The 13,268-nt window shown below is 42.9% G+C and overlaps 1 protein-coding gene across 1 annotated transcript in view; it reads left to right on the forward strand.

Moving 5' to 3' along the window:
- The window catches only part of ABAT (4-aminobutyrate aminotransferase), a 139,007-nt gene that overhangs the window by 54,402 nt on the left and 71,337 nt on the right, over positions 1-13,268 (forward strand). The window contains exon 2 of the mRNA XM_044980501.1: positions 2,253-2,385. Coding sequence (XP_044836436.1) covers positions 2,316-2,385 — 70 coding nt within the window. The 5' untranslated portion in view covers positions 2,253-2,315. The remainder of the gene's footprint in view (positions 1-2,252; positions 2,386-13,268) is intronic.

A 13,268-nucleotide genomic window follows, 5' to 3' on the forward strand; every position in this document is an offset into this window, starting at 1 on the left:
TCCAAGTCTTCACTAGCAAGGCTACTTAGACTGCAGTGTCTTTCCCTTGGATACCTGTGCGCTGCACTGTCACCGTGCCTCAATCGGTCACAGCTGAGAATACCAGATTCAAGACAAGCTGCTGATAAATAGGGCAGACTCACCCAAAACTGGTGGTTATTCTTCCATTTGGTATACCAAGCAAGTAACAAAAGTAAACTTCTGTCTCACCGCACTGGTTAGCAAGAAGTCAGAAATGCAGTCTCCTTAGGCATTCCAGCCCTTGTCTCACCACCCAGACACTGAACTCTGTGATGAGTTGTTGCTGAAAACCATCACGTACAGGGTCCTCTAATACCAAGAGATCTGTCACATAGCCAGGTCAGTATATAACTCAGATCTTACCCAATAATCACACTCTTGCCAATCCTTTAGCATCTAATATCTAAAGGTTTATTTATAAGAGAAAAGAAGAAGGAGAGAATTGAAAAGATTAAGGAAGTCATATACATAACAATCATTGCAAAGTTCCTGGATCAGGTTTATAGCAGTGATATTACAGATTGCTGGCTTGTAAAGACTCTGGTAACGTCCAAAAAATTGGAAGGTCTTAAGTCAATATGCTCCTTTTAGTGTAAATCCATAATCCAGAGATCAGAGCAGGAAAGAGGCAAAATGGAGATACTTCTGTGGTCCTTTAGTATATCTTTTCCCATGTGGAGGGAATTCTCTCAGTCTTAGTTTGTGGAAAATTATAGGCACAAGATGGAGTCCACGGTCACATGCCCTTGCATGCTTTGATGACTCATAGGAGCAGCCATTACCCATATTCTGGCTAAAGCATCCACAGGAAGGCTCGCTATGCTGGATGAATTTCTTCTATGGCCCATTGTGAGAGTTACGTGTTCTTTAATGAGCCATCAACTTGAATGGTCCATTCACATTGTGCTGGCTATACTGGATGTAAACTATCTTGTGGGTGCTACTCCAGGAGCAAACACATTTGAAATACTGGTACATAGTCAATATTCATAACTTTAGATACAAAGATCATACATGCATACAAAAGGATAATCATACTCAGCAAATCATAGCTTTCCCACTAACACCTCACATGATACTACTTTGTACAAGATTTGTTGCAGTTGTCCAGTAGTGGCAATACTAATGATATAAATGATCATGTTCCAATCATACAGCATCACAAGCACCCATGGCTTTGGTGATGGAATTTGGTCTTTGAACTATCTGTAGAAGATATTGAATGTTTTCAGGGGATTTGTTCCGCCACCCCCATCTTTCCCCTTCCTGATGTCCTTTCCTTCATCTTGGCTTTGTAGCTTCTTTTGCAGAGTCTCTCTGGTTGTGTTTTATTATGAGAAGTCAAAAGGAAAAAAAATCACAACAACGTCCCATAATTTATGATGAATCTAAATGACAAATCTCTTTAAGAGCCACAGACTAGTAACAATTTTTAAAGTCCTCATCAATATAGTTCCACAACAAAGCATGCCAGAGAGATAACGTAAAATGAAAGGCGATCTTTTGTGCAAAAAGAGCCTTTTAGTGTTAGATGGTGGACCTTAGTTCATAACATAAAGGAGATCTTATATTTTGCTTGACATTTGCAATTCCTGGAAGCACAAGGGTCACAAATTGTAAGTTGCCAACAGGAATCAAAGATACCACAGGGAGGCACTGTGGCTGAGTACATAGGGCCCTTGACTGGGAATTAGAAGACCTGAGTTCTGGTTCTGTCACTAGTTTGCTTGGTAACCTTGGCAAGTCACTTGCTCTGCCTGTACCTCAGTTTCCCCATGTGCAAGATGGTGATAATGATACTGACATTTTAAGAGCTTTGAGAGCTAATGAAAGTGCTATATAAGAGCTAGGTAACTATATATTTTTTATTTTGTAATAATAATAAGAGGGAGGGAAATCCCCTTCTCTCAGTTAACTCATGGCTTGTTGATCTTGTTTCATGTTGCTAAAATGAGGTCATCTGTGAGCTCTGTGGCTGATGTAAATTGTAAGATTTGGTATGCTTTCTTAGGGATAAAAGGTATAGATGATGGCTCGGAGTCATTTGCCTGGAGAAGAAGACGTCATCAGATAGGTTGTGTTCTCAGTCCTTGTGCTCCCGTTAGACTCCAGCACCACCCCACTGTATTTGACATGCTTTCTATCTCTCTCCATTTGGATCAGTGAAATGGTAATGGTGATGACTAGATCAATGGGAACATAGATAGTTTTTGTTTTGTTTTGTTTTTCAGAACATCACCTGGAATAAGGTGCTCTCTCCAGTTTGAGGTTTTTCTGGTTAAAGAAAGAGTAAAATGGCCTTGATGTTGCTCAGTCGACAGCTGACTTGTTCTCTGCAACAGAACTCCAGGCTATTTGCATGTGGTAAGTATTCCCTTCATGCTTATGTAAAATATTATCAATGTAATTTACTATTGCTAGGTTCTGCCTAATAGTCTTCAGTCCTCCAGATTTTGAAGAATTACCACTGCATTCAGCAGCTTTAGCTAATGCTGCAGTCATAGCCCAGAAATGTCAGAAACAGTTGTTCTTAAAGACTGCAAGCAGTGGAAGAAATACTCAGTTAGGAGCTGTTTTGTGCTACAATAGAATTTTTACTAACTGAAACAAATCTCTTTTTCAAATACTGAATTCTGCTTTTATGGGACATCTTTCTGACATCGAACAGTGTGGAAATGAGAAATCAACCATCAAAAGTGGCCTTTATTATTTCTTTTTTTTTTCATGCACTTTATGTATGATCCTGCATTCCTTACTTCAGTGAAGTCAGTGGGAGTTTTGCATTAGCAAGAGCTCCCTTATTGAGAGCACATTACTTTTCTGACAGTGCACCAGATAGCTATGTATTTCATGCAAGAGCTATATAAAGTGTCAAACTATTATCTGATCCTAGGTGTATAATGAAAAAATTCTTGCTTGGATACTGCCTTGTATGTTAGTATACTGTATAGAAATATTAAGCCTACAATCTCTCCAAAGCAAATATTAAACTCCTTGGCCCTCATGATCTTTTCTAAAGGTGTAGATTGAGCTGGGTTTTGTATGATAGGTAAAACAGTATTAAAATTTAGATCCGGCATCTGTTTTATCCGGTTTTATATCAAATAGAATTTGGACGGAATGGCTGCTTCTTCTTTGCTAATAAATGTTAAACCCACCCTGAAAAAACCCAGACAAACAAAGAAGCCTCACCTCCACTCAAAAACTAAACTTCATGCTGAAGGAATTGACTTCCTTTCAAATGCTGTACTTCAGAGAACAGCTGACCTCTGCTTGACATACTCAGTCTATTCTTGTAACCATGTGAATGCATCAGGTCAGTGCTGCAGTCAGGAAAATACAGTTGTATTCATGCCTGTGACGCACTGTTGGTCTGTGTTGTGTAAATCATGGGTCATCCAGTCAATAATGGACAAAGGAAAGTGCTTGGAGCAACCAAGCCCTTATTGGCTATCAGTGCTTTGAGCTCATTTGTCTCTTAGAATTATGCTTCCCAAATCAGGACAATAATTACATTGCAATGGGGGGCAGGGGGAGAGGAGCCTGAGAGGTTCGGAGTAGTAGGTCATCCACCTCCATGGCATTTTCCACCCATCCATGGGTCTGGGGATCCACTTTGGTGAGAGTGTGATGAGGGTTGGAGTGGATGAACACTGCCCTGTCTTCCTTGCCAATCCACCACAAATGGCAGTAAATCTGCAGTAAATGGCTCCACCACTTCTCAGAAGTGTTCCCTCTACATTGGGGAACTTCCTTGAGTGTGGAGAAGCCCCACCAGGGAGTTAGAGGGAAGAGCAGATGATCCTGGAACCAGGTATGGGTTCAGGGCTTCCACATGGGTAGTTCTGTGCTGTGAATATATCCCCTGAGATTGAAGAGTATAGTAGGATTGAGGGCAAGCATCTGTAACCCCACCCACTTTTTGTGGTTCTCTGTCCCCTTCTAGTGGTGACTGGGCCACATCAAGATTGATGAGCCTACTACATCCTTGGCTAACAGAGTGGTGTCTTTTAGCTTAGGCAGTGGGAGCAGGCTCATGTTCTTAGAGGCAGAGATCATAGGTTTAATCCCTGCTGTTTACAAGATACCCAGGAGCGCGATGTTACAGCTCTCCACTCTGGAGAACAATATGTGGAAACCACCTTGAGTTCACCACCACTGAAACCCTCTTCCATAGATTTTCCATTATTATTAAGCACTCAGAGTGTGCAGTGCTGTACAGAACAGAGAAAGACCTGCCCCTGGGAGCTTTATTGATAATTGGGCCATAAATGTATTTCACTTGTGAGCTTAACTGTGGGAACAGTGAATAAAAGTTCATAAAATGTCAGAATAACTTGTCACAATAAATGTTGATCGGAAAAGTTGCAAAAGGGGCACAGACTAATTAGTCTAAACAAAAAGACTTGATGATATAACTCAAGGACTATGTTAATCTCATGTCTGGTAAACAAGAGAATTTCCAGTCCCACATTTAACTGACCAAAATTGGTATGTTGGAAATTAGGTCTAATTGGTGGAGAAAATAATGAGGGGCTTTGCTCTTGCACCCATCACTCTCTTTTGGGGTCCTTTTTAAAAAAAATGAGGGAGAGAGAGACTTGGGAATGAAAATTGGTGACCATGGGCACTTGCTTACTGAAAGAGAGAAGAACAGGAAGGAGTGAGTTTCACCATCATGGCTGTCACCTCCACTGTCTCTCAGGATCCACCACTGGGCCTTCCTGTCCTAATCCTGAGTGTTGTCCTGACCAGAACAGACCAGAAAGAGGGACCCAAATGACATTGCCACCTCCACCGGTGTGTGTGCTCACTATCACATGCTCTTCCCCCCCCCCCCAACTTGTGTGTCTTTTTCTTTCCCTACCTTATTTCTTCTCTTTCCTATTCCCTCTCTTTTTTGCTCTCTGTTTAATAAGAATCTGGCTTAGCCGGCCAAGACTGCATATTTTTCAACACTGCTGTGAGTCTTAGACCAGAAAGGCAGCTAGCAGCAATGCCTTAAACAGCCCAATGCTGGTACAAGTTTGCCAAGTCTCGGAGTGTCTGCTAAGACTGTGTGCTGTGCCTGTGTTTCTCCAGCAGTGAGGCTGCAAGTGAGAACTAACACCAGGCCTAGAAGCTGCGTTTTCTATTTTTGCTGTTCTTTTCTCTTCACTCTTGTGTGTTCGTGTCTTGTTTTGTCTCTTAGGAAATGGGATCAGATTTTAACAGCTGCAGCCCATCTCAACTAACTTCTCTTTTCTTCAAAAAGGACAGTTATTACTATCTTTATTAGTATCTAAAAGACTGTCAAATAGGGCAGCATTCCTTCTAAAAATTCTCTCCGGCTAAAGGGAAAAGGAATAAGGGATGTTGTTATAAAATATGAAGTAAAGCTTTCTTTTTATTTCAGACACTTTAACTCTTTTTTCCTTTTTTCTTTATCTTTAATAAAAGGGTAAAAGAATTTTTAATGTTGTGTTTGCCACGGTACCAAACCTCGAACCTTGTTTAAAACTGTTTTTAATGTTGGACGGTGATAGGGTCATATTAACCCCTTTGACTCTTTGGGCCCATTTATTCCATCAAAATTAATATAACAGATTGCCATGGTTTTCAATTGCAGCAAAACCTAAAGCTCTCAGATGGGTATCAAAGCCATTACAACGATATCCAGTAAGCTGGATGTTTGTATATTTCAATATTTAAATGACAAAATTTAAGTTTTGGGGGAGGGGGAGAAATCGACTGTTCCCTGGTAGAAATCTGTGTGGCTGTGCGCTGTCATGCTTCAGCTGTAAGCACATCTATTGAGCAGAATAATTATGTACAGCTTGCCTCTACAACAAATGTATCCTCAATAAAAGGATGGCTATGCTTGATTATTCCTGACTTCAAAAGCACAAGTATGGGAGTCTGCACTGTGTTGCCCATAAGAGTGAAATAGCCCTTTGTGAGATGACTGGTTTATGTGTGAAGAAATGGGGAAATTGATTAGCTGAAATTCGATGCAGCAGGCAAATGTAAAAAGATGAATAACCCCAAAATTAAGTGTTGAAGAGCGTGTGGGAGAAAAGTTTCACTAGAACATAATATTAATAAAAAAAAATCAGAAAACTTTTGGCAGTGGAAAAATAAATGGTTGGATTTAAACTAAGATAGATATTAACTCCCCAAAAGCTTTAGGGAGGGGTGGAGATCTGACTCTGGGGTGGAAGCCCATTTCTAACGTAAACATCCCCTGCAGTGTTTTCAAAGCAATGGCAGTGCAGGACTGTGCTAGTCCATGAGAAGAGAACCAGAAAGGGAACTGACTAGTGTGTTCACAGTCCAAGCTGATTGATTCTGTTGGCTTTGTTTTTGCATTTTAATCTGAAAAGAAAGCTGAACTTTTTAAATTTCTGTTTTGGTATCTAAAGTATTTATTTAAAAACACCCATTAAAATATCTGTTATTTTTAAAAGGACTTTTAACCAGTCTCCCCTTATTTTTCTTCACTACTTGATCTCAAGATGGCTGTCCTTAAAAATAGTTTCTATCCCAGAAATGAAAAGATGGCTGATTTAACTTAAACAAAATAGACTGAGCACACAGGATGTGTAGATTTATATGAAATATATGTAATCCTGTCGTAATGTTTCCTGAGATATCAGTAGAATGACTTGCAGGAAATCTGTGTGTGAGAGCTTTTATGTTATAGAAACAATAGTGACTGTAGGTCAGGAGCGGGCAAACTTTTTGGCCGGAGGGCCGCATCGGGTTTCCGAAATTGTATGGAGGGTCGGTTAGGGGAGGCTGTGCCTCCCCAAAGAGTCAGGTGTGGCCCGGCTCCCACCCCCTATCTGACCCTTCCTGCTTCTCGCCCCCTAATGGCTCCCTGGGACTCCTGTCCCATCCAACCTCCGCTGTTTCCTGTCCCCTGACAGCCCCGGAACCCCTGTCCCTGACTGCGCCCTGCCAGCCCATCCAACCCCTCCTCTCATTCCTGACTGCCCCCCTGGGACCACTGTCCCATCCAACCACCCCTTCCTCCCTGACCACTCCCGGAACCCCCACCCCTGACTGCCCCCCACAACTCCATCCAACCCCTCTTCTCATTACTAACTGCCTCCACAGGACACCTGCCCCATCTAACCACCCCTTCTCCCTGACCACCCCCAGAACCCCTGCTGCCCAATCCAAACCCCCTGCATCCATTCAACCCTCCCTGTTCCCCGCCCTCTGACCGCTCCAAACCCTAGCCACACCCCCGACCACCACCCCGAATTCCCCTGCCCTCTATCCAACACCCCCTGCTCCCTGCCCCCTTACTGCGCTGCATGGAGCACCGGCGGCTGGCAGTGCTACAGCCGCGCCACCGAGAGCACCAGGACAGGCAGCCGTGTCGCCCGGCTGGAGCCAGCCACGCCACCGTGCAGCACGGAGCACTGGGTCAGGCCCTGGCTCTGCAGCTGTGCTGCCCCAGGAGCATTGCGCCAGTGGCGGGGCAAGCTGAGGCTGCGGGGGGAGGGGGAACAGCAGGGGAGAGGCCGGGGGCTAGCCTCCTGGGCCAGGAGCTCAGGGGCCGGGCAGGAGGGTCCCATGGGCTGGATATGGCCCATGGGCCGTAGTTTGCCCACCTCTGCTCTACGTAGTTCCTCCTCTCTGGATTTCATGTGATTTAGATTCTTAATAAAATAAAAAAAAAATTCGGTCACCAGTCCAACACACTGCAAATCGATCAGAATTGGTAACTTCAGTCTAAATATTTGTTCCACTTCACACTAGCACTGGCAGAGTTTTTGCTGTGCTCTCCGATACATACACTCACTGTGGTATGAACACAGTTTTCTGCCATATGTATACACACACACACACACACATTTTCTTTCACTGAAAAAGCAGTTGTAGAGAGGCAGGATGATCCAGTGGTAGGGCACTAGCCTGGGACTTTAGAGACATGGGTTCGTTTTGCTGCTCAGCCACAGTCGGCCTATGTGACCCTGGGCAAGTCACTTTCCTTGTGCCTCCATTCCCCCAACAGTAAAATGGGAATTATGGCACTTCCCTGCTTCACAGGAATGTTGAGGATAAACATGTGAAAGACTGTAGGGCTTTCAGATACTATTGATCTTTAATTGTAAAATGAAAAGCCCTGAAGATTCCTCACTGTCAGTCCTACTCCTTTGTCTATATTAATATTTGCCACCCGTCATCCTCCCCGCCCTGCACTTTTAAAGTTTGCTTTTAGTTTTTTATAGATGTAAGGGAGATGCCTAAAGTGAAATGCTGAACAAATTAGAGCCTGGAACAGAGTGATCTGTACTCACTACCATGTTTCGGGCCTAATTCTCCTCCCACTTATGCCAGTGTCACTCCACTGTTTCAGTGAAGTGACTCCTGGTATACATTGATGTGAGATGAGAATTGGTCCTAGTGTCTGTTATAACTACAGGGTCTCGAAGTGTTCTACTTTTGTGTTGGTGTGGGGGGGAGGGGGAGGGAGCAGTGGGTCTGGGATCCCTGGGTATATACAGGCTTGCTGCCTTTTCCAGTCTAGGGGTTTTGTCCCTTTTACCTTCTAGGGGACAGTTTACATGGTGCACCCTGTTTCTCTTGTATCTTGAGACAGATTCTAGTAGTTCATCCTTCTCAGGGGGTGGAGGAGGTGATTTTGGTTAGAGCAGTTCTGTATAGAGCTGCTGCTCTGTTTTGTGTCCAGTTCAGTGTGTGAAAGGACATAGTCATGACTGTGGTTCCCATCAGGGCCACCCAGAGGATTCAGGGGGCCTGGGGTCTTCGGCGGCGGGTCCCAGAGTGGAAGGATCCCCCGCCACTGAATTGCCGCCAAAGACTTGGAGTGGAAGAAGTTCTGGGGGGCCGGGTCCCGCGAGAGTTTTCTGGGGCCCCTGGAACAAGTGAAGGACCTTGCTCCAGGGGCCCTGAAAAACTCTCCTGGGGGCCCTTGCGGGGCCTGGGGCAAATTGCCCCACTTCCCCCCCCCTCCCCGGGTGGCCCTGGTTCCCATTGCTCTCCAGGGTGTTTAGAGCATTGTAGTCCTCACTGATACTATGTACTTTTCATGAGCAGCTGTCCACTCATCGTGGCCCTCTCTTTCTCAGGTTTGGCATGGCCTGGCACCTGCTGTTGCCTTGCTCTTTGGGGTGAGGATTTCCACTGTGCAGCCTGTTTGTATCAGGCCTCTGTGTTTCTCTGCGGTGGGGAATTCTTTCCCTATTCCTAGCTCGCCCTGAGTGGGGGAGGGGATACCAAAGCACAAGCCACCTCGTATGGAATTTGTTGCACTTACTGGCTGTAATGTTACACTGTAAGCATGCTGTATAAACAGTCTCAGTTTTCAGGGTGTGATGCAATAGCAGTGTTCCCTCTCCAAGCAGCTCATGTTAGCCTGGCCTATTACCTCTCCCTGTCAAGATCTCTTAGTAATAGATTCTGCTTCCGGCAGCTGAAAGAGAGAGCCTGGACAATCAAAATCATTCTTGTATAGGCTTGCAACCTTCCAGCTCCTAGCTGTTTTTTTTTTAATCGAACACAATGAAGTAGGACAGTGAATATTGCAGTAATAGATCTGCATGTGTTATGATATGCAGTATTACTGCTATCATGTGGCAATGCAGAAAGACAGTCTGCCTTCTTTGGGGGAAAGGAGCTCTCACTCCCCGTGCTCTTGCAGAGGGAAGGATAATGTGACCAGATAGCAAGTGTGAAAAATTGGGACGGGCGTGCGGGGTAATAGGCCTCTATATAAGAGAAAGGCCCAGATATCGGGACTATCCCTATAAAATCAGGACATCTGGTCACCCTAGGGAAGGATGGGGATTCCTAAATGTAAGTCCCAGTTTTCTCTCCTCCTTCCTTGAATTGGTTTTTCCTCTTGATTACACTGGTTTAACTCCACTGCCTTCAGTGAAGTTACTGCTGATTTACGTCAGTGTTCTGAGAGACCAGAATTGAACCGTGGTGTTTACACCCATCCTCCTATTGGCCTTTCAGGGGTAAGCACTCCCTCTGCAGGCCTATACTAAGCACAGCTCCCTCCATCACTGCTGCCCTTTTACCTTGGAGACATGTAACCACAAGGCTGGAGCACAAGGAGTGGCACTGCTGATGACACTGCAGGGCTATTAAAAGGATGAACCTATTAATTAATGTCTGAGATCTTTGGCTGGAAGTTTCTACAGTAATGTGAAGTATTGTTACACTTGGTATAACTTGATTTTTATGTTACTTTTGATGGAAAATATCAGTTTATTAAGCAATTTTTATGTATTTAAATTTTTGCAGTCATGGGAAATTGGGGGGAGAGATGGTTTTTATTTTTATTTTATTATCAACATTTACCGATAAAAGTGTAATCCTTCCAAGCCTAAGTATGATTATTAGAAATGCTGAGAAAGAAGGCTGGTGAGTGATGGTGGCAAATAGAAAAAGAAAGCAGAAAATTACCCTTTTCTGTCCTAAAGCAAATGATGCCATCCGTATTATATTAAATGTTACATTGTGCTTATTTGTTAATGTTGCTGACATATTTTAACAGCAAAATACGTGGGCCCTGTAGAAGTTTGAAAAGCCAGCAGTAAGGAAGGGTGGAATTTAACTTAATATACTGACAATCTTTAAACTGAAGATTGTTTTGCTGCTAGAAAATTCTCTACAAATTATATAGTATATTAGTAATAATACTTATATTTACATAACACCTTTTATCTGAGGATCTCCAAGGCCCTGTCTGACAGGCAGAAAGAGTGCTGTCATGTTATGTTAGCCAAACACTGTTGAAAAGCCCTCTTAATGCTTGTTCACAGGCTAACACTTCAGACTAAATACCTACAGCTATAACAGGAACCGCTAACAACTTCAGAGACATAGCCTAGCATAACAAGCGTACAGAAGGCTTTACAATCGTCGTAAGCTAACACAGTGTAAGAAAGTACCTCTTTTTGCCCATCAAGACATTTCCTACGCATTTTACAAAAGTCAGTGGATGAATTTGGCCCATTGGATGAAATTTACAAACCCAGCTACAAGTTAGGCCTTGTTTACTCAAGGAAGTTATACTGCTGTAAACTAAACTGTGAATTTAACTCACCAGTATGCCACTGTACAGCCACTCTTATTCTAGTCTAAGAGCGGTCTTTTCTTTTCTTTGTTTCTTTCTTTCATTTTGTTTTGTTTCTTTGTTTATCTTATGTCACCTTCAGAGAAGTTTAAACAAAACCAGAAAAACCACTCTTAGACCAGGATAAAAGTGTCCACACAGGCGGTTATACTGGTGTTAACAACATCAGTATAAATGGTAAAACTTTCTCATGTAGACAAGCACTTAGTCTGCTACTGGCAAATGGTCAGCATAAGTATGCAAAGTACATGGGATTGTTGAGGGAAGTTTCAGACGCTAATGCTTTCTAGTTCTGAGGAGTGAGACTGTAACATAACCCCACTGACATTTCACATGTTTGAGCATCCTATAATAATAAAGACAGTATTAATAATCAATTGGGAACTGTATTTTTTTTCAACCGTGCAATTACAGTTACCTTTTAAGGACAAAGGCCACATTTTTCAAAATCTGGTGCCCAGAGGTAGGTCAGTTCCATTTTATGTGCCTGATTTTCAGAGCAACTCCAGTGCACCTGTTGCTTTCCTTTTGCAGGTTACATTAATATTAAAATATCAGACTTGTTGGGAAATGTAGTTTGGGATCTGTCTGGTTATAATCTCAGTGTGCAAATGTCTCTTGTTTTGGATATATAGTGCAAAGGTTCATTAAAAATAACCATAACATTAAACATAACAAGTAATTATCTGGTAGGTCCTGACACACTTGGATATAAGACCAGTTACAGAGAGCAAAGACTTTGGCTCAGTATCTTGGACAGGGTTCTAACAAGCCATAAAATTCCTAGAACTTATCCTGTTTTTGCTTTGTCTGTTTGGGTTTATGTGGATCTTTTCATCCTGGAGGGATCCCAACATTCTGTAACAATTTAGATAATGATAAAGCTGCAAACATGTGGGTCCATGTGTAAACCATTATGCGCTCAGGAATAACGGACACCGTTTTGGACATGAGTGGGAATGTTTGTGCAGAAAATTTTTCTCTCTTACTCTCTTACAAAGTGGCCTGGGCTCCTTAAATTTTGTCTGGACAGTGTCCTTCAGAAGGGACCTGGATTTAACACATCATCTGAAGGACATCACCTCTAACAGTGCAGCATCAGTATCTCTTCTTTCAGTACAACAGTGCTGTGTCAGACTAGCTTGGAGGGAGATTCCTTAGCTGGTGTAAATTGTCACAGTTTCATTGACGTCAATGGAGTTTTGACCATTTACATGAGTTGAGCATCTGTCCCCAGGTCTTGTTGTAGGATTTGACCTGAGCCATATGCAAATGTGCTTTCTGAGCCATCCTGACAATAGTTTAATCCAGGGGTAGGCAACCTATGGCACGGGTGCCAAAGGTGGCATGTGAGCTGGTTTTCAGTGGCACTCGCATTGCCCAGGTCCTGGCCACCGGTCCGGGGGGGGTCTGCATTTTAATTTAATTTTAAATGAAGCTTCTTAAACATTTTAAAAACCTTATTTACTTTACATACAACAATTGTTTAGTTATATATTATAGACTTATAGAAAGAGACCTTCTTAAAAACGTTAAAATATATTACTGGCACGTGAAACCTTAAATTAGAGTGAATAAATGAAGACTCGGCACACCGCTTCTGAAAGGTTGCCGACCTCTGGTTTAATCTGTTTCCTAGCTGTTAAGATGAGAGCTCTTTACTTATTTCCCTATGCAAATTTATTCTAGAACCGGACTATGATGATATTCAGATAAGACACGAGATCAGCAAATCAGCCTCTCAGAATTGCCATGAAAGTATATTTGCACAGACTCATGATTTACTTTAGTTAAAAATGTTGTTTCCCTTTTAAACAAAAATGCATGCCCTATGAAAGTGGGTAAATGGAATACTGCAAGGCTGAAAGAATATATCTATTCTTGGCACTGCTAGAATATGTGTGAGCTACTGTGCATCCATAATCTGCCCAGCACTTGCTCAGAGTGGCCAGAGGTTAAAACAAATTTACAGGTATTGATTGTCAGAAAATATAGCTGTCTGAAGCCAAACTGGGACTAATTCACCAAAGGCTTTGTTAGGTTCCCCCCTCCCGCCTGGACATCTCTTCAGTTTTCAACCCAAGAAGAGAAGGGAATTCTCTTCAGATCCTTTGATCTGGTGAAACATGCGTCTATTGTGTTGCGT

The sequence above is a fragment of the Mauremys mutica genome, chromosome 11 (genome assembly GCF_020497125.1).
Source record: "Mauremys mutica isolate MM-2020 ecotype Southern chromosome 11, ASM2049712v1, whole genome shotgun sequence".
In the NCBI taxonomy this organism is placed as follows: Eukaryota; Metazoa; Chordata; order Testudines; family Geoemydidae; genus Mauremys; species Mauremys mutica.